General features: G+C 40.7%; 1 protein-coding gene across 1 annotated transcript; it reads left to right on the top strand.

Annotated features, from left to right (window-relative positions):
- Window positions 1-4,287: 4,287 nt before the first annotated feature.
- Window positions 4,288-20,703, top strand: TACC3 (transforming acidic coiled-coil containing protein 3). Its single transcript, XM_009479809.2, has 15 exons — window positions 4,288-4,489; window positions 4,637-4,782; window positions 7,205-8,299; window positions 9,462-9,561; window positions 10,026-10,218; window positions 11,243-11,295; window positions 12,176-12,309; window positions 12,399-12,510; window positions 13,236-13,388; window positions 16,048-16,124; window positions 16,211-16,254; window positions 17,281-17,441; window positions 18,800-18,906; window positions 19,114-19,234; window positions 20,529-20,703. The coding sequence occupies exons 1-15, from the start codon at window positions 4,310-4,312 to the stop codon at window positions 20,592-20,594; spliced, it is 2,742 nt and encodes a 913-aa protein (XP_009478084.1). The 5' UTR covers window positions 4,288-4,309; the 3' UTR covers window positions 20,595-20,703.
- Window positions 20,704-22,243: the final 1,540 nt, after the last annotated feature.

Here is a 22,243-nt window from a genome sequence, read left to right as displayed (position 1 = left end):
CCTCTGTGAGCTTGGGGCGGTGCGGGGCTGGGGGGGGGGGTCACCACAGTCTGGGGGATCCCCTCTGTGAGCTTGGGGCGGTGCGGGGCTGGGGGGGGGGTCACCACAGTCTGGGGGATCCCCTCTGTGAGCTTGGGGCGGTGCGGGGCTGGGGGGGGTCACCACAGTCTGGGGGATCCCCTCTGTGAGCTTGGGGCGGTGCGGGGCTGGGGGGGGTCACCACAGTCTGGGGGATCCCCTCTGTGAGCTTGGGGCGGTGCAGGGCTGGGAGGGGGTCACCACAGTCTGGGGGATCCCCTCTGTGAGCCTGAGGCGGTGTGGGGCTGGGGGGACAGTCTGGGGGATCCCCTCTGTGAGCTTGGGGCGGTGCGGGGCTGGGGGGGGCACCAAAGTCTGGGGGACCCTCTCTGAGAGCTTGGGCTGGTGTGGGGCTGGGGGGACAGTCTGGGGGATCCCCTCTGTGAGCTTGGGGCGGTGCGGGGCTGGGGGGGGTCACCACAGTCTGGGGGATCCCCTCTGTGAGCTTGGGGCGGTGCGGGGCTGGGGGGGGAGTCACCACAGTCTGGGGGATCCCCTCTGTGAGCTTGGGGCGGTGCGGGGCTGGGGGGGGGGTCACCACAGTCTGGGGGATCCCCTCTGTGAGCTTGGGGCGGTGCGGGTTAGGGGGGGTCACCACAGTCTGGGGGATCCCCTCTGTGAGCTTGGGGCGGTGTGGGGCTGGTGGGACAGTCTGGGGGATCCCCTCTGTGAGCTTGGGGCGGTGTGGGGCTGGGGGGGCACGACAGGCTGAGGGACCCTCTCTGTGAGCTTGGGCTCGTGTGGGGCTGGGAGGAGCTGCTGTCGAGGGGTCTCAGGGGCACTTTTGTGAGCTTAGAACTAGGAGACTTGGGGGGAACTTCTGTGAGTTTGGGGATGAAATGGAGCTAGGAGCTTAGGGGTAATGGGGGGGGGTCGAGGTGATGGGGATGAAGCTCAGGGGCTCCCCCATAAATTCGGGGGTGAGGTGGGGCTCAGGAGGATGCTGGGAGCATCTCTGCATTTTGAGGGTGATATGGGGCTGATGAGGACTCGGGGTCGCCCGAGTATGCGGGGGTGGGGGGGGGGCGGGCGAGTATCCGTGGCCACCCCTGTGAAGCTGGGGGCTGAGGGGGGCTCTGGCAGCCTCGGTGGCTGGGGTTTGTGGGGGGCACCCTGCTGTATTTCGGGGTGGGTGATGCGGGACTCCTGCGGCCTGGGGTGACTCGGGAGGGGTGGGGGAGGTTGGCGGGGGGGGGGGGGGTGTGTTTGTGTTTCGTGGTTTTTGGGTGTTTGGTGTTGGGTTTTTTGGTTTTTTTTTTTTTACTTAAAGCGTGGCTATGTGCAATGCTGGGTAGGGACGGTGCTTCCCGGAGAGCCTGCGAAGCCTTCCCCAGCCTTGCTGCTCCTCGCCCCTGCCCAGCCCGGAGGAGCCCCTTCACTGCCGGTCCCCGCCCCGAGCGGCCCCCCCTGACTCGGCCGCTGAAGGCCAAGGCCATCTTTCGTTCCCCTGCACGGAGCTGCGGGCCCCGAGTGCCTGCTCCGGGGGTTAACGAGGCCGGCTGGGCTGGGGCTCCACATCTGCTGCCTCCCAGGCTTGGTTTTGGCTAAAACTGCTGGGAATTCCCCTTCCTCAAATGGTCTGAGAGTCCGGTGACTTCTGTAGTAAGGGGAAGGTCGTGATTATGAAGGAGCTGGTTAACCAGAGGAGTGCGTGTGTGTGTGTTCTGAATTCAGGTGTTGGCACTAAAAAAATACATAGCAGTCAGCTCTGTGTCAGTTTGCATGGAAGTATTCACAGCACATACTAAGTTGCTCTGTGAGCAAATGCTATGCATCTTAGCTGCTGGAGGACTTCAGAAGGATAATTAAGCAGGAAAATTCCATCTTTGCCCTGAATGTTCAGTGGCTTTTTTAGGCATTTGGGATCACATCAGTGTTTTGGATGTTATGCCCCAGTGATCATGAAACAACAGGTAGTTGCCATGAAGCCCTCAACTTACAAATGATAGGTACCTTAGGTTTAATTATCTGGTGTCATTGAATTTATGTTCATTCTCAAATACACAATGACAGAGTGCTGCTTGTGCCTGGATGAATATTCTTCTAAAACATGGAGCAGTTTCATTTTTGTGAATTTTAATTGGTCATAGTGGGAAAACTTGCTGTCTTTCACAATACTTGCTTGCATGCATTGGACACTGACCACTTTAAACAAAAAGATGTCTTTAATAAAGTCTCCCTTGCGCTTTATCACAGCTACTAGCTAATGAACTTGTGAAATAGAGTTTAGACCAAATCTGGGTTGCAAATATTTTAAATAAATGCTGAATTACTTTTAATGATTTAATCCTAGAAAGGAGTTTGATATTTAGATTTACTATCTAAAATGCTGGGCAAGCGTGGTGTATGTATATAGTGTCAATCTATTGGGTATTTTAGTGATCTGAATCTGGTTTAGCAATGGTGCCAAAGTAGCTCCACGACAAACCTGAGGAAGTCTCCAAACAAACCTTCCCTGCTTATGGAGCTTCTTTTAGAAGGTGTTGCCAACTTTTTCATGTCCTAGGCTTTGTTTCTAAAGTAAATAAACAACTTCAGTCTGTAAAGAGCCACTTGATCTGTTGTCTGAATTTAGTTTGGAATGAAGGAAAGCAATGACGTTCACCTCAAGTTCTACAAGTTGTTAATGTAAAAATACTTTATGTATGAAATAACTTGGGCTAAAATATGAATATGATGAAGAATAAAGAAGGAATGAAGAAATAGCTAATACAGGCGTGCTTTGCTTGCGATTGTTTCTCTAGCCATTGTCTGCATTCCATTGCTGATTAAAAGTGCTGTTGTCGGGCTTGCAGACAAAGCAGCTGAGTTCAGTGGAGAGTATGAAATGTGCGCAGAGACTTAAATACAGAAATTTGAATACATAAGGGCAATGAGATTGAAAACATGACTAAAATTTTCAGTGGGAGTGTTCTTGTTACCTCTTTATGATGAAGACAATCATTTGGAGTCTTCCTCAGTTGAGTTTTCTGGATTAATCCTGACTTCATGATGGAGAATGGACCAAAAAGCTAATCCTTAGCTTATTTCTCAAGTCAAGCATTTGAGATCATTTGGAATGGTTATCCATTGCAGAAAGCCAACATCTCCACTTGATGATACTGATTATCTTGCATAGGTGGGACAAGATAATACATCAGTTCTTATGAAAGAAAAGAAACTTTTTATTAGTGTTTTGACAGATAATGAACTGTGCTTCTCAGGGGTCATCCTTCATGGACAGTGATTATGCCTAAATCTTGTCTAACATGCCTTCTGTGCTCTGGTTCTTTTTGGGGTTTTTTGTCTGTTTCTGTTTTAAAGAAACAACAGTAGCATCACTGAGTATTAATGTTAAACCTTTAAGAACAGCGGAGGCTCCAGTGAGAATAAAAGATAAGACAGAGTTCAAGTACCTATAATGTGCTGGCTTGCCTGGGGTATTTGAAATGTGTACTTTCATCCTTAATGTTAGATGTGATGCAAGTTTCAAGTCCTTCACAGTTGAAATAGTAGTAAGATTAGATTAGCCTATATGGTCTACTAAAGCTTGTGCATATCCAATGTAAGAACAACATATAAAAATACCTTTTTAATTGCATTTTTTCAGATTTGCATACCAATAATGTCTATGCAGCAAAGGATTCTTAAGTAGTGTGTGTCTTACAAAAGCAGCATGTGCTCAGTGCAGGAAAAAGCTAAATAATTTTATTCAGGACTCTGATCCTAAACACACCCTAACTAACCAAATTTGCTTTTGCTGTTTGCTGATATACAGTGTAGTAATGAGACCATGTGAATAAAATAGAGAAATTATTGTCATCAGCCCCTTGCAAAAGCTGTAATTTTGCTTAGCTAGATGCCCTATTACAAGAGAGGTGACTGTATGTTGCTACTGGCCTTAAGGGGTTGGGAATGAAGAAACTTGCAAATGACAGAGCTCCCTTTAAGGCATGAGCAGCTTAATTAGTAAGGTTATAATGTTAACTGTGGAAAGCATAGTATCAACAAGTAACTTCCTAGACCCCTAACAAAAGCAGAGGGGCTGTGCAGTGCTGCATTTAGGATGCTTTCAGAGTCTTCTGAGATCTAATTTTTCATATTGAGATTTTCAATACTTCTAGAATTTATTTGAAGCTGTTAATCTTTGCTAGTCAGTGCCAGGTTTCCAACTTCTTCGACTATCTGAAAGTGCATCTGGCTGACCACACCCTCTCATTCATGCTGCAACGTTGTATGTTGATGTTCTAGAATGAGTCTGCAGATTTTGAATGCAGAAAATGGAGAAAATGGAGGAAGCATCAATGATGATCTAACAGCTGAAGACTGTGGCTTTTTCTTTGCACCACCGGAACCTACAGGGAGACCTTCCATTCTACGCCTGTCCCAGAAAGAAAACTTACCACCAAAAAGTGTGGCAAAAGCTATGAAGGTAAACTTTTGCTTTGGTATTGATTATATTCTTTCGCCTTCTATGATCTCTGCTACTGAATGCATACACTATTTGGAGCTTGAAAATACTGTGGTGTTCATGTTCTTCCTTTTTTTTCTCTCCCTTCCCCCCACCCCTTTCTTAAAGGTAACCTTTCAAACTCCTCTAAGAGATCCTCAGACTCGAAAAATCTTAAGTCCTACTATGACAGACAAACTTGAGGGTACTTTCATGCTTGATGACTACAGTGAAGCCTTGGCGGATGATCTTTTATCTGCACCCATCAATGTTGAGTAAGTAATGTATTCACCACTAGTGCTATTAGCGATGTGGGACATACTCGAGTTAACTTTTCCCTATCATAAACCTGTATACTTAAAATGTAATTTTGTATTTTATAACAAGGTGTAGACTGCACAAAAGGACCAAAATTAATGCTCACTTTGATGCACAAACTCTTTTTCAAAGATAAAGTTTTCTTAAAAGTAATGACAATTTTCTTGGTTGTAATATTGAATATCAAAGTCTTTCTAATTCCTCAGTAACTGATTTCATAGAGATGACTTACAGTATGGATAAATATTTTAAGAGACACATTAGGCAGAGAATACAAAACTGTTTACTACAGCAAGGCTTTCATGTGAGACTGCAACTATTCTGAAGCTAATCCTTAAAGCTAAGCCTTAAAATTTCTCCTCTTGTATGTTAAGTACAGTTTTATCTCTTTAGATTTTTCTTCTTAAGATGCATCTTCTGAAGGGTTAGCTTGAATTGACACCTTGAGTCAGTGAGTATTAAGATTAAAGAAAATCTAGCAACACAAAGTGAATGTAACATCAGTCCCAAGGACGAACAAGTTTGTTCGCCTTTGCAGTCTAGCAGCCTGGGTCTCAAAGTGGCTTATGGTACCTGTCTAGAGAACAGCGTAAAGTCTGCAGTGTTCCAGTTTGGGGTTTTGCAACTCTCTTTTACTAGAAATACTGTTGTAATGGTATAATAATACAATGTTATTTAATAGGCCTCAGTGCATGTTTTTGTTACTATTTTAGCCCCTTTTTAACTATGGATAATGTCTGACATCTATAATTCCTAGTGGCAAGAAGTCTTGGGTCTCAGTTTTGTTTTCTGCAAGGAAATACATCCTTTTGCTTGTTTTTAACTACTCCATACTTTCATTTGACCCCTATTCTTGTTTTTGGGAAGGGGAGAAGGGAGAAAGATGGGAACACTTAAATGTTCTTTAAATGTATAGATTTGCTTCAGCTGTGAACTTGTATGTATACTCTAGTTTAGAAAAGTACTTCTGAGCTAGCCACCACAATTAAATGACTTAATTGCATTTATGCCCCAAACTTATTGCTCACATGAATAAATGAAGATTTAGTACATATAAGGTTCAAGTGAGCTAAAAGGGCCAGCACTGAATTCATTTTAGTGAGGGTGTAATTATGTGTCAAGACACTTCTTTTACTGTATGTGTCCTTTCTACTTTTAAAATGTCAGGATTTGTTTGTAGTGAAAAAGTTAAAGGACTGGGTGTTGCTGAAGGGTGTCACTTCTGACTAGACTCGAGTAATTCAAGTTTCAAGCAGGTGTCTTGCTCTTGACTGGCATTTATTAGGTTAAACACTGAAGGAGAATGGGAGGGGCCTGAGTAGTTGAACAAGCCTGGGGCTGAACTGTTGCAGGGAAGAGGCACTCAGACCGGGTGAGAAGGATTTCCTGAACTCTTTTTCTGCCTTTGCTCTCACGTTTATCAAAGTGGTGTGTTTAGTGCGTGGCTTTTAATCATGTTATGTTCTACAGCAGATATGGATGGCACATAGAAATAATAACTTTACGAAGGGACAAAACAATGGGAGGAAATCCTGTTTCAGGAAGTAATGGCTTAACTCTCTGTAGTCTGAGGCTAAGCCTCAAAAGTTGAGTAGAGTTTGAGGAAATACAGTAGAGACCAATAACTTGTAGAATACCCAGCAGTAGCAAGTACACAAACTCTAACCTGTTTCTTCTGCTAGAGAATCTTACCTTTCTTTTACTGGAGAAGTATTTTCTTGTATACTGCTTTACTCTTCAGATCTGTTGTTGTACAGAGTTTAGAGTGCCTGAAGTCCAGGTTCTGGTTTGGTATGTAGGCCCTCATAGATGAAATGCTGGTGCATACTTTCAGGGGAAAAATATCTGCCAGGATGACCAGACAAAGTAATGACTAGAATGGGAGAACCTGAATCATGACTCAGTTTGGTCCTAGACTTGTCTGTTGTGACTCAGATCAATCTACATGAAGATGTACTACTCATTGTGCCTGTGTTCGAGCTGCTTACTGTTAATACCTCCTCCTAAGGAATGTATATTTCACTGTTTAGTGAAATGGAAATGTCCATATGCTGCAGTGAGTAGAGCAGTCTCCAGTGATGACTGGCATAAGGTTACATAGCTGTGTAGAACAGATAGCTTAAGAATACTGACTAGTTTCAAGGATTGATCTTCCTATAGTTCATGTGTACCAGAGCTCATAACTTCTGACTGTTTAGGTGGCAACTGAATTCTTGCTGTTATGATATTCTTTTGTTGTCAGCTGCCTTATGTCAGAAAAAATCAGATTACTCTGCGCATACAAAGCTACTTGTGCAAATATCTTTCTAAAGATGATTTCAAATGATGTCTAAAAAATAACTATAGCATGTGTGATCTGACCTTTTTTTTTAAATGCAGCACATGTGAACAAAAGACTGAAGCCGAAGCAGGTAATACAGCGATAAATACACAAATGCCAGAGAAGGTCAGTGTGGCTCCTTACCCAGATGATGAGATGCCAGTGATGAGTCGAGGTTCCTACAATCTTGATTTTGATAACTTAAATGACATCAATCCCTTTCAAAGTTCAGTGCAGTTGCAGCATTCTCCTGGAAATCTGCAAAAGTCTCCTGTAAAAGCATCTAGCAGCCCTGAGAAAACTTCTGAAAAAAGCAGTGATTCTCTTGTGGATGATACAGCTTCTTTTGCTTCAACCACAGCAAGAACAGAGCGCTCAAGCGAGGAGGAGAAGACTTCTTTCTCTGGACAAGAATCTGTCTTGAGAGAGCTGGAGTCTAACAAATCCAAGCTGTCCCCTAAGCAAGCAATCAGTGACTCTGTGCAGGATGTGAAGTCTGCTTCCACAGATGTCAGCCAAACTGATAACTCAGTGGGATTAGCAGAAGCACCCACACCTCCTGTACAGTTATCTGGCAACTTAGGTCCCAGTGGTTCTGGTGTAACAAATTCCTCTAAAACTGGGGAATCAAAGCTTCAGAGTGTTGCAGTAGCAGAAGAAGCCTCTGCAGAAGAGTCAAAGCCTGCAGAAGAGCTGGCTATCTCCAAAGGGGAACCTGCAGAAAAGCCTGGTGTCACCAAGGCTGGGCCAGTAAAACTGGAATTTGACTTTGATAATACCACTGCTAGAAAACCACCTCCGAAGAAACTAGGTAAAAGACCTGGAATTAAGCCACCTTCCAAAAAAACTCCTATTACCAAAATGAAAACAGAGAACACTGAAGTGCAAAGTAAAAGTAATGTGGAAGATGAAATCCCTGTTCCCAAAGCATCTTATAAGTTCGACTGGGACAAACTTGATGATCCAAACTTCAATCCATTTGGAGGAGGCTCTAAAATTTCCAGCTCACCCAAGTGTTCTAAACCTAGCCCTCAGAAAACTCCCCTGCAAGAGGAGCAGGACAGTACGTCATCAAGAAGGGAGCCTCTTCCAGTGGAGCAGGATAACAAACCAAGTACCCGTGAAACTCTTGAGAAAAGAGAACCCAAAAGTCCGTAAGTAAATCTGTAGCTGAATGTAGAAGCACCTTGAAATCATGTGAGGAGAATAGTTAGATGGTATCTCTAACTAGCTGATGCCTACCTCCTTGACTCCCTCCCTCTGAGGTTGGCAGAGTCTGTTGCACGTTGTAAGCTTTAACACACTAGGTTGCAACAGCAAAGATCACATTGGGGAAACCATTCCGAGATGGCTAGCTCTGGGCAAAAGGAGTTCTTAAATCTGGAGGAATGGGAGGAAACAGGCTTATATGGGAAGAACATTAGTACCTTGGCCAAGTGGCTCTTTCCCTACTCCTCCAAGATTAGAGTAAAATGTGGGGAATCGGGTGACTGCTGCTGTCTTTCAAAAAAACCGGGTAAGTAGGCAGTAGCATTGCACATCGTGCAGCATGTGAAGGGACTAGGCCATTCTGCTCTCTGCTTAGTGTCCTGGCTGAACTCTGAGGTGCTGTTTCTTCCTTGCATGTTCTTGGAATATGAATGCTGTCTCCAATAAAAAGGCCTGTTGCTAAATTTGTGGGGTTTTGAAGCCACATAAAACTTTTTATTTGAGAATGTGACATGTTGCGTTGCCTTTCCTAGAAAGTCTAACTATTAAAATGTCAGCATTGCTATAGATAGCCAGGTGCTTACCAGAAGTAGACTGGCATAAGATGTTAATTTGACTGAAATGTTTGCTCTCTGTAATGTGATCAACTACTGTTTACCAAGGCGAAAAGTTAAGTTTGTGCTGTCAGTAGTACCTGAAGTATTGGCTTCTCTAATGAAGTTCTGTGCTTTACACCAGTAACCAGTGCATTACTTTAGAAAGAGTAGCAGGCTGCTTGTAATTCTGTTCTTAATTAAACAAAAAGCCTATCTTTATTAAAAAAAAAGAGCTTAACAAATGGAAATAAGAGAACAGTGTTAAGTGACTAGGAATAAGTGATACTACTGTGACTTTCTGCTTCTGATGGAGGGAAAGCTTTCTGTCATTTAAGTTGTCACCAGGCAAGACAGTGAATTTACATCCCCACCCTCTGTAAAGCTTCCTGTACTGTGGCAGTAGAAACTCTCAAAGAAGCTTGCTTTGTTCAATGCTTCAGTATATCTGGTAATATAGAATTCAGAACTGTCTGTGTGACTTGGGTTTTGAATTTTTTTCTTTTTTCTTTAGGGAAATCAGCAAACAGAGTGTGGTAGAAGACAAGCCAAGAAATCAAGAAGACAAGCCAGGAGTTCAAGCAGAAGCTGAACTTCCAGGAAGGATTACCATGGTAAGGTATAGGAAAGATAACCAGTTCTCACCAAGTTGTTCCATGAAACACAGCTCTTTGACTTAACCTTGTCGAACCCATGTTTGATGTTTTGTCTAAGAATTAGTGTTTTTGTACGTCTTCAACAGCTCTAGAATGAATATCAGCTGTGCAGACTTGTATTTTCAAGGTAACATCAGAGACAGCCAAATTGGTACCTTGGTATTTAGTGTCTTTTTTGATCAGAAGTCACATATAAGGACAAACGTAAGGGTGTGGACTCTTAAAAAAAAAAAAGTGACTCCTGTATAATATGAGCTGTACTCAGTGTTGGTAGTTTAGTTTCTATGCCTGTGAACTCTTGGTTTATTATGCTGGCTGCCCAGCTAGTTTATGACAAAATGACAATTTGATCATTATTGTGATTTTCATTGCATTTAAATAATTATTTTAACAGTAAAAAAGAATTGTGGTTTTCTCATCAGGAGAAGCAAATGAGTCAATCTAAAATGTCTCCAGCTAATGTCCCCTCTCAAGATAATTTGGTTTCTGCTGACTCTGGAAAAAAGTCAATGTCTGCAGAAGAAATTAAACCTAGTTCCCACAGAACTGAAATAACAGCAGATGAGCAGACAGCTAACACTGAACCTGAAGAGCTCTTCAGACCATCATCAGAAGGTAAGGGCATTTCGTTGGAACAGACTGAAAAGATATTGTTACAATAACCTCTGTGTATGTATTTTCTTCTTCAGTTTTGGCATTGATTCTAATTTTTGTGTCTCCTTTTGCTCTTCTGAAAGGACAGTAAAACCTACAATGACTAGCAGGGGTGGGAAATGTACCCAAGTATATTTCTCTGGATTAACCTAAATTCAAAAAGCTGGCTATTAGCATTCAGCTGCCTGGAAGGATGGAATTTAGGCTGGTACAGAAACAATCTTTTTAGAGTTTCAGTGGCAGCTTTCTGTGCTGAAAAAAATGCTCCCTTAAAATAAGTTCTGGTATTAAGGACTTACTAAAATGAGAGCACTAGAGCTATGCAACTGCCTGTACTTGAGTCTTGTAGATTACTGCAGGCCTTGGCACTACTTGAATACTGACTTCATATTACAGTGTGGATGGTCTTTCTGCACTTGCATGCCTGTCTCGAAAGCTTACTACATAGCTGTCACTTAACCACCTGGAAGGGTTATTCTTTGTAGGAGCATTGTGTGGAAGGATGAGCAAATTATTTGACTGCAGTGCAGTCTGTCACCTTAATACTTGAGTGGAATCAGTGTATTGAGAAATGGCTATAACTTCATTGTTCAAATCTGAGCTGTGTGCTAATTTTAATGGTGAGATTATCAATCTTGTTTATGGGACATTGTGTGAAAAAGTAGAATATCTGAGTGTGCTTGCCACTTTTAACATACAGTTGAAGAACTTATGGTTAATTCTACATATTCTTACAGGTATTTGGGGACAAATGGAAGTGCTAAGTTTGCTTTAGCTTAGAAATACTTGCTTGATTTTTATTTTATTTTTGCAGGTCCAGATAGAAATACAGTATTTTTAGCAAATGAAAAACTAGAGCTTATGAGATGGGGGCGGGGATTTATTTGCTTTATATGCATTCCTATTTGTTTCTGTCTGTGGGTGCTTCACTGTAAGACAATATGACAATACTGCATCTTTATTGTATCATTTCCTTCTTTTCCAGTTCTAGGGATGGGCATAGAAATAGACTATCTGGAACAGTTTGGGACTTCATCAGTAAGTATGACATTGAAATGTTTTGTTTGTCTCCCTGGCAGAGGGGAGAGGAAAGGCAAATGAAACTGTCAAGCCTTAAATGTTTTCATGAAAGCTTCACTTTGAACTTGCCCACAGAAACATAGGTTCTATTCCAAAGGAACATGTCAACAAGGCTGAGCAGGGGGTGGTGGTGGTGGAAGGAAGTGTAGTTATAAGCAATTCTGCTAAGGATCAGAGGTCTTTTGCTTTCAGTTTGCAAAGGTGCTGCTTTCCTTTAATAGTGGTGAAACAGAGATGGATGATGTTTCACGTCTCTGGTTGCCAAAACTGGAAGAACATAATGCTTTGAAAGTGCAGGATTATTGTTTTGAAAATATTTTTTTTCCTAAGCTTTTTTGTTTTATGGGCAGTTTCAGGAAATCTGTCTCTAAATTGGGCATGTCATGTTTTAATGAGTTCAGCTTAGTTATGCTTTCTCCTGCTTTGATCCAGAGTGGGAGTGGCTCTGAATATACAGTGAGTATGCTGAATTGAAATCGGGTTTTGATCACACTGTGTTTGTCCTTGTTGTAGGAGCAAAGACAGACAGTGATGTACACTGCTGATTCAGCTTACAATACTATCTTTCCCTTTCTGTGTCTTCTGCTGGTTTTGAATAGTTCATAGATGTTCGCCCTTTTGGTTCTGTCTGAGCAGATTGAGTTCACTTGATATTACATAAGGATTTAAGCGTGTGGGCACCGAGTTCTCTTACGTAATTTTTCTCCTGAGAACAATGCTCTGGCCACTGAACAATAGGCTCACCCTTTCTCTAGAGTATTATTTATGTGCGCGTGTGGGATGTGTGTGTTATGCTGTGAAGCAGCATATCTGCCAGTTTATGCCTCTTTCCCCTCAGTTCAAAGAGTCTGCCTTGAGGAAACAGTCGCTGTATTTGAAGTTTGACCCTCTATTGAGAGACAGTCCGAGAAAACCAATTTCTGGTACTATTGAAACAGATATGAATATTATGACAGCTCCACTTAAGCATGGGTAGGTATTGACCTAGTCTAGGCTGTAGTACATTCTTTACAAAGAAAGGCAGCACTTGAATATAATGGTGTATGTTTGTTCATTTTTAGTCCTGTTGCTGATTTAAGTAAATTGCTTGAGGAAGCTGAAAAGCCTGCAGTGAGTCTTCAAAATGAAGAAAAACCAAAAGGACTAGATCTTCTGGGAACATTTCCAACTTCTGTAAGGGTGTCTGGAATGGTATTCAGGTCTCATGTTGATATTTTGGGAAAGGGGTGGGCTAGGTTCTGGACTTATGATTTCTGTGATCCTTAGAATATCTGCATAATACTTCATGCTTATTTAAACTTATCTTAAACAGGTTGGATAATCACTTATACCAAAGTTGAACTTTTTGATGGCCTTTTCTTAAATATTAAAAACGTTTTTGTAGAAACTGGGGGCACTGCACATGATCTAGGAGAATTGGAGCTGGTTTTAGGAATGCTTTAATCAAGCAACCTTTTTCATGCTGCTGAAGCCACAAAAATCAGAGAAGCTTGTATTTTAATGGCACTGCTGGGATGAAAAGCACTTTTTTGATAAAACCTGATGCTCTGCAGTCCAAGGTTTATAGTTTGAACAGTCTTTTATGAACAAATCTGCACACAGCAGTTCATCCTGGAATGGTGCCTTTTTTTTTACTTGTGGGGAACAGTGTGGTTGTCATTTGCTTTGTTTCTCATAGGTATAATTGGTGGATGGCACTTTCTGTTACACCTTAAAGATAACTATGTAGTTCTAAAACATACCTAGAAAGTAAGAAAGTTATGGTAACAAAGTTATGGAGGTATTTTGGGTGTTTAAGTAAAATATGTTTACTTAGCATCAAATAATCTGCATACAGCTAACTAATGGCACAAAAATAGGAATCTGAAACTCTACTCTTTTTTTTTTTCTCCTTGCAGGACACAGGTCCCCTAATTCCAGACTCCCTGACTAGTGATGTTCCTCCACTCCCTTTTGCTGCTTCCACAAACACTGCAGTGGATGCTATTATAGATGTGCTAAAATATAGCCAAAAAGACATGGATGCAGCTGTTGAACTGGTTAAGAGAGAGGTATGGTGACTCTTCCAAAGCAGAACTTTGCATAGCCTTGAAAGTCCCTTTTGTTTAGATTATCTGGTATAAATCTCTATACTTGGTAAATCTTTCCATCGTACTTGACATAAGCATTCTGAAAAGCTTGCTGTGCACTTAATGGGAGCAGTAGGTATAGAACTCTTCAGAGCTAATATCCAGGGAAATATGGTAAACTTCACTGTTAGTCAGGTTCTGCCTTAGAACTGGTCACAGTATTAAAAAGCATCCATTATCAGATGGAATGGTTAGGCTTAATATCAGTGATCTGAATACTCTTTATTAAACTAGGCAGGAAATACCTGTTCTTCGCAGTGGGATGGAGTGGCTGCTTCTGATACAATTCCTTAAAACAAGATAAAACTGTAATGTCAACTCATAGAATCATAGAATTGTTTAGATTGGAAAAGACCTTTAAGATCATCCAGTCCAACCATTAACCTAACACTACCAAGTCCACCACTAAACCAAGTCAGGATCGAGTGATAATTAATTTCATGTTTCCTGGCTTGGTGGCTGGATTATTTTTTAATGAAGTAAAACTAGGATTCATTAAGGTTGGAAAGGACCTCTAAGATCATCAGTCTAACCACCAACCCAACACCACCATGCCTACTAAACCATGTCCCAAAGTGCCACGTCTACCCACTTTTTGAACACCTCCAGGGACGGTGACTCCACCACCTCTCTGGGCAGCCTGTTCCAAAGCTTGACCAGTGCAGTGATTCGTTTTGGGTTTTTGTGGGATGGGGAGGCACAACAGTATGTTCAGCTAATAAAGTAAAAGTGAGATCTGGAGCTCACTCTGGAGGAGAAAAACATTAGTGGAGGAGGGAAGAAGTAGTTGGTGGGATTTCAAGCGTATTCTGTAACTGTATCGCTACAGAAATTGCTTTTGAATGCCCATCTTACTGATGCAAGAATTATGTATCCACTCACTTCAAAAATCTGAGTACTTGATTCATTATGGCTTCTGGTTTATGTAACCTTACAGATGCTAAATAATAGGAGTAGTTAAGCATAAATGTCCTTAAAGTAATTGTGTCAGTTTAAAATTAACTTCAGAAGAAAATGGAGCATTCAGAATTCCTGACTAGCTAATACTGCAGGCATTGACACTAAGGACACCAAAGAAAGATGACCTGTGATTATTTTCTGCTTAAGTTATTCTTTCCCTTTAAAGTACAAAGATACTACCTTTTCTAGGAATAACTTTTCCTTTCTGTCATTTAGGAGGACACTTTTACCCAGCATAGTGTCTAGTACAGGACAACAAGTGCAGCTTTGACAGGGGGCAGCTCCTAGTGCATTGATCTAAAATGAAAAATTTCTCTAATAACAGGGGGTAAAGCTTGTAACATCTTAAGAACTATTTTAAATGTGCAAACACAGTTGTAGCAAGACAGGTGTGACTGGATGACTCCAGCTGTGTCATTTAAACAAATAAAAATGCTTGGAATTACTATATTAACTTGAAAGAAAGACAGACTAAATTTTAAGATGACTTTTTTGGTGAAACAACTCAAGAGTGGGAGGAGAGGAAAAAAAAAAAACTGGGTGAATCTGGGCGAATACAGCACTTCATGAAAGCATGCTTTTCTGGGTCTATGGAACCAGTGCTGTTGAGTTTGCAAATGAAAGTTTCTAACTTGTTTCCATCTTCACACATTTTTGCTTTTGTAACATTTGTTTCTAGCCTAACTACTATTAATTCTTTCTCTTTATATTTTGGTACATTCTTTTTTCACTTGTGCCCTACTTGTCATCCGAAATATTACAATACATTTAAAATGAGTTTACTCTAAAACAAATACTGAAAATCAGCGTATTACAGTATATCATGCAACCCTTAGGGGAAATTGGAAGGTGCTCTCATGTTCTCTTGTTTAAAATTCCAGGTTGTTTTATGTATTTTGGGCCTCTGTCATTGAAGGCCTCCCACACTGCAGTCAACTATCAGTGTTACAGTTCTAACTAGAAACTGCAGGACAAAATTAAGTTCATGGAGTTTACGCAAAGCATTTAGCAAAGAGTGCTTAATACTGTTACTGTGAGTTCTGCTTCAATTCAGCTGATGTGAAATAGGTATGGTTATTCTTAAATGAACTGAGGTGTCCTTTTAAATTTGGAAACATGATAGGGGGAGGATTGAATTCTGAATGACTCCCAACAACAATTTGATCTTGACTAGAATAGTCTTCTGGTATTTACTCTTTCCTGTGTTAAGATTAACAGATTTCTGTGGCTTACTTTGTCTGCCCTGTAAATAAAAGGGAAATATATGTCACTTGAGAGAATATTATTTCTTGAGAACACACTACTGGCCAAGGAACAATGGTCTATGTATAGGATGAGTAAGAGTAGCCCAGAGGTTGGCTGACTTGGCTCTGATCTTGACATTTGAGAGAGATTGGTAACATTGAGTGGGAATGATGTATGCAAAATCTGCATATTGATCTACATCTTGACTTGACTGTGTAATGAAACACTTAAATTTGAATCTGTTAAGCAGGCAGAACTTATTTTTTTCCGAATCAAGTTATAAGTATACCTAAGCTGCCTTTTAGACTGTTCTGAGTATCAAATCCTGCATCTCTGCATCTGCAAGAAATAAAGGTTTACTTTTTTCCCCTCAAAGGTTCAAGAGAAACAGTTGGAGACACAGGAATGGAAAAAGAAGTATGACAAGCTTCATATGGAATACAAGGAAATGGGGTATGAATCTGTCTTGATTTTTATATCTACTTGCTCCAGATGCTATTTCTAACTTACGTTCAACATTGTTTTTCATGTTTTTTTAGAAAAATAGTTGCCGAGTTTGAAGGTACAATAACACAAATGATGGGTAAGTTCTGTATTTATGCTTTGAATGGCTTGGGAGGGGTGGGGCATGCTTAGCCGAAGGTTACCAATTGAGGTTAGTACTCTTTCACTTCTGATGGCATTAATATTTCAAGTGCTTCCAGGGTGAGTGTAAGGTTTCAGACAAGGTAGGTAGAGTAACACTTTTATGCATATTCATACAGATATGATATCACTTGGTAGGTAATGATGACTTCCTGAACCAGGCGTGAACACATGTAACTTTTTCTTATTCTCCAGTGGAGTGTGAGCTGTTGGTTTATTAAAACTGGCAGATCCAGTTGTCTGCCCCTTGTATTTAACTGTTTATTATCTGACCTCATTTAAGTGATAAGATGTCAATAGGGGTTCTTGCTGGACAGACCTGGCCTTTGCTTCAGTCAAGTTTGTGGTTTCAAAGCTAGGAAGACATTAATGAAACTCTTGTTGTATAGGTACATTCTCCTAGTTCAAAGCTGAATAGCCAAATCTGTGCCTTGCTTAAATTTAGCTTTTTAAGGAGACAGAATATTATGTCAGCTTTTTTGTACTACTTAAGCCTATGGGAAACCTGGCTCAGGTGTGCTAACAAAAACTTGTCCTGAAAGAGTTTGCTGTGCTAGTTTGGCTCATTATCCCAGTCTCCTCCAGATCTTCCAGCTATTGTGTGTATTTAATGAAAACAAATATTTTTTTGATTCCTTGTTTCTATCACAACATTCGAGGCTCCTGTTACGTAAACTCAGGTGTAGTATTTTGACTACATTGCAGGAGAAACAATGCTTTGGGCAAGCACCTTTAATGGTCTTAGGGTTGGTGAGAGGTGGTGTGCAGCACATAAAGAGACTATGACTGCTTCCTTAAAAGCAAAGATATGGTGTCCTTTCAGAGGAGAGGCTACATTAAGAAAACCCTTTTTTGCTTAAGAGGAATTGAAGGTGTGGGTGTTATCAGTCCATACTATGGACCTAGCTTTACGCTAATGCAATAACTATCATGAGTGTAACCCTGTTAACTCCACTTTCTTTAGAGGATGCTCAGAAGCAAAAGGAATTATCAAAGAAAGAAATGCAGAGGATGGTGGAAGAGAAGCAACAAGTTATTTCAGATCTGAACTCCATGGAGAAATCTTTCTCTGAACTCTTCAAACGATTTGAAAAACAGAAAGAAGTGCTAGAGGGTTACCGCAAAGTAAGATGCTATAATGCAAATAATATCCTTCCAAGATAAATGAGACAGTGGAGGGGAAATGATGAATTTCTAGAGCAGCCATTAATTAGCTAGTATAGGCAGTACCTGTAAAACCAGGTGCTAAGTTGTTGTTTATTTAAAGAATTACTGGTTTGTTGTATTTAGTGGCTGCCTTAAGGTATGATAATGATCTCTGTTAGAAGCCAAAGTTTCTTCAAAGAGAAGAATGAGCTGTTTCTTGCTGCATACATATCATTTTTCTGTTAATCATAGAGACACTCTCATGTAGCAACTGCTGCATAAGGGCAGCTTGTTTCCCCTGCATCATGTTGAATGGGTGCTGAAGAGGATTTGCTATTACAAGTCAAAATTATACTACTTTATTGGGTATTCTTTAGCTTCATTCCTCCAGTCTCTGAAGATGCTGCAGAATGAAGGCCTGACTTTACCAAGTTGGGGGTTTTTTTTAAGCTAATGAGGAGCATAAACTATTGTTTCTTATTGCATGAAATGCATAAAAATTCATTTGGTTGGTGTTTTAAAAAAAAAAAGTGTCTTCAGATTTTTTTCCTTCAGTTATCCTTTAATGCCCCCTACTTACTCAAGCTTGTAACAGGTTATTTCTAAGGTTCATGGTAGTCTAGGTTTGAGAAACAGGCATAATGTCTGTGTTACAACTTAAGCTTCTGCTTTACTAACATGTCAGGCTTCCTTCATCTTGTCTGTTCTATCTCCACACTAAACTCAGAAGCCCTTTCTTTAGCACAGAGTTAAAGTATGACTTGGTAACAGGATTGCTAAATTCAAGAGCTGGAATTAGTAGGGAGTCTTAGCGCTTGTTTCGAATGGTTCCAACTTGCTATAATAGCTAATAAAATAAGGTGTCATAGTGTCTGTGCCTACCAAGGTAACTTTTTTGCTGTTAATGCTGGATTTGTTTACATCAGGGTCCAAAGCCTGAATCTTTCCATGGATTTTCTGAAGTAATTGAATTTTTAGCTAGTCTTAGCACAACTGCAAGCTAAGACAAAGCTGACTTAAAATAACAGCAAAACAAAATACACAAAACTGATTAGTGACCTTAGTTTCAATGATCTTCCCTTTTGAGTAATGTTTGCTACTAAATAAAGAGAGTATGTTGGGAGGGAAATGGGGTGAATAAATGTTAGTTTGCAAAGTTAAGAGTTGAAAGGGAGAACTTCAGTCCCTATAGATCTGTGGGACTTCACAGTTGTCCCTGTTATTCTGATGAGCAAATAACTGCCACTTCAGTGTAGTCCAATAGCCCCTTTGTGAAGTGGGGAGACTCTTCTTCCATCTACTAGCACATACACTAACTAAGCTTATTCTTGGGACAGAATGAAGAAGCTCTGAAAAAATGTGCTGAAGAATACCTGGCTAGAATTAAAAAAGAGGAGCAGAGGTATCAGGCACTAAAGGCACATGCTGAAGAAAAGCTGCATCAGTAAGTACCATGTCAAGAAGCCAAGTACTGGGAGTGAAATATATAGCCATCAGTTGCTGCAAAATGTGGTTCATTAATGCCAAAAGTTGGCCTAAAACATTTTTAGCTTGGAGATTAATCTGAAGTGCAGGAATCTAGTGTGATTCTTTGAACAGTTTTGTTGTGCTGTCTGAAGGGGATGTAAACACCATCTTGCTTCCATTTCAGAGCAAATGAGGAAATTGCCCAGGTACGAAGCAAAGCTAAATCGGAGACTGCAGCACTACAAGCCAGTCTCCGCAAAGAACAAATGAGGATCCAGTCTTTAGAGAGGAGCCTTGAACAAAAGGTTAGTCAAAATGCCATAAGTGAGTCTCTGCAAGCTATTGCCTTAGACTAGGTCAAGAACTGCCTTGTACCAGTGCTACAAATAGCCAGGCTAACTGTGCTGGTTTTGATGGCTGCTGTACTGGCAGGCTTTGAGAAACAGGCATTGAAACTTGAGGCACAAATCTTATGTCTTGACTCATCTGTATGTTTAGATTTTCTGGAGCAAAACCTACCCATAGGTAGGCTGCAGAAGTGATCAATCCAGTTTACTGTGTCAGGAGGTTATCTGAACTACTGAAGGAGATTATGATCTAAAACTTCAATGTGTCCCAGAGCAGAATCTGGGAATGAATCTTGAATAACTGTGTGGTTCAGCTTGTTCATAAATATGTGACTTGTAAGCTAGTAGCGCTGATACAGACTCTTTTGTATTGACTGAACTCTTTCAATATTGTTCAGGCCATTAATCCCTGTATCTGATTGCAGTGTTTCATATTGTGTAGATAAATGTTTTGTAAAGGCACATCAGCTTCCTTTGTTAGAACCCTTCAAAGGAAAAAGCTTTTTGAGGGTTCTAAAGTCATATTGCTGGAAATGCATGCTATTAGTTTTAGTGCATCATGGCTGTATCTTTGCTAGCATTGAAGACTCAAAACCAGATAATGCTGACATGTTCGTGTTAGGGGAAAAGTCCCATATTTGTGTTAAGTTTTCAGGCTTATGACTAAGTTTTGCATAGCTAGGCAAACAATAGGCCTGTAACTCAAGAATGAGACAAGCTATTTAACAAAGAACTAGTTTTGTTCCTGTTATAAACACAGTAACATTTTATGTTAAGAAATCTTATTAAAATGCTTTGACCACATAAGGAATTACACAAACTGGACATTATTGTCACATGTCAGTAAAAGTATCAAAGCATCATCCTAAGGACTTGTCTGTCTTGTGAAGTTTAAAACCTAAATTGTCTCTATCTTGAATTTCAGTGTATCTAACAAAAAGACTTTGAGTCTGGAAAGTCTTAATTCCCTAGGTCAGTTGGTCTCTGCATATTATGGGAAAGTCTGTAGAAGAAGTGGAGACATTATAGTGGATTCTGGCTTACTTCCTGAGGCTCTTAAGGTTGCCATGTGATCTACAAAGTAGACTGTGCTTTAGAGTAAATTTGCATGACTCACTAGAATGTAAATGGGCTTTCTATTCCATGTGTTTGGCAAACATGACTTGCTGCAACTCTGCTCGCTACATGGATGTATGATAGCTTAGGCATACCTGAAACTCACTTCTGGGTGTTTTTTTTCTGTTTTCAACAGACTAAAGAAAATGACGAACTAACGAAGATCTGTGATGACTTGATCTTGAAGATGGAAAAAATTTGATAGCTTAACTGTCTTGTAAATATGTGTAGTTTCTCTGACTTCCTGTCCTGTGTGTTCACTTGCTTTTTTTAATTATGTATGTGAGAAAAAATAAAATTCTTGATTTGCACTTGTCTTGCATATTATTGGCTGTATTTCTTGTAGGAAATGTCAATAAACTGACAAGTTCATGAATACTTAAGTTTAGTTGCTGAACTGTCTTGTGTAACATTTTCACATGTCACTCAAAAGAGAAACTCTTAATTGTCTCACCCTTGGTCTTTTCCCTGTGTAAGAACACCAATGTTCTGTAGTCATGACCTGGCTTTGCTGGTGAGGGTCAGCATTGGCCATGTCTATACTTTGCACTTCCTGCTGTCTCACTTAAATCAAAACATTCCAGAGTTACAAGATTGTAATAAAACTTGACCTGTCACAAATGCTATAAAGTGAAAGTTTAAGCAGACTAGATGTCATATCCTGTCAGCAGCTACCTATAGTCCCTCTTTGTAAGACACATTTGTTTATTGGTGTGAACTTTCAGAGCACTTACTAAATGGTTGTAGTAAACCAAGCCAATTATTAATCTTGAAAGTGAATAATAAGCAAAACATAGTATATGGTTGTCTAGTACTTTATTTGCAAACAGAACATGGGGGAGGGGTGGGATGATTTTTTTTAATTTAGTGCTGTAAAAAGAATTTGGAACTTCAGGTTTGGATGTGTGTGTGGTTTGCTTTTTAAGAGGAGCTGGAGTGATTCTGTTTTTGCAGATGAGCTAAGCAGAGTACTGAATAGCAGGACAGATTGCTTGCTACTCTTATCTCCATGATTTTTTTTTTTTTAGATGTCATTGTCTGTCTGATGCTATTGACTTGCCAGTCACCAGTCTTGACTGGTGCCTGGAGCTCCCTGCCACTTGTGTGTAATGGAAAGCCTTGAGAGATACAGGCTGCAGGTCACAGGTTATGATGAAGTCAGCTTTAATTAGGGCAGTAGCAGACATCTCAGATAAGCTCTTATTACCTAACAGACACTAATAGGATAGTCTCAGTGCACGCTACAGCTTTTTATTTTTAATATTACTGGGAGGTCATTCCCTCACTTGCCTGACTAGGAGCTGCCTTTTCCTCTCTGAAGGGCTGTTGCTGTTGGGTGTGCTCTTAGCTGTGCTTAGAGCCCTTCCCTTACATGTAAGGGTAGTCTGCCAGGGCAGGTGGAGAAATGAGTAGCAGTGCTTAGGAGATCTGGGGTCTACTGTTTGGTTAGGTAGCTACTTGTCGGTATTGTTATGGTTATTGCAACTGTATATAGCACGAACACCCTATAGAGCAGAGCAGGTCTAAATTAACACACTTTGAGTTCATGGTATGTGATGTTCTCTTTGTGATTTCTACGCTAACCTGAGACTGTCAGTACAAAGTCAGTAGCAACAGCATTGAATGCCTAGCTCCTGCAGAAGTTGCTCTGCTCTATGTTTTCCTTAACTTACTGCTTGGAAAAGTGCCAGATGGTAGCAGAGGAAAAAAATAATCATAAAACAGAGTGTACAAAACCAAAATCTACTCTCTGCCTCAACTTCAGATAGCAGGGATTGCTCAAGGCTGTGTCTTGGAATGTTCCTTTGTAACAGACTTAACCATACAGATGAGAAATCTCACACTTGGTCT

Source organism: Pelecanus crispus, chromosome 4, assembly GCF_030463565.1.
Source record: "Pelecanus crispus isolate bPelCri1 chromosome 4, bPelCri1.pri, whole genome shotgun sequence".
In the NCBI taxonomy this organism is placed as follows: domain Eukaryota; kingdom Metazoa; phylum Chordata; class Aves; order Pelecaniformes; family Pelecanidae; genus Pelecanus; species Pelecanus crispus.
Note: the sequence above shows the minus strand (reverse complement) of the source record. Positions and strands in the feature narration are given on the sequence as shown.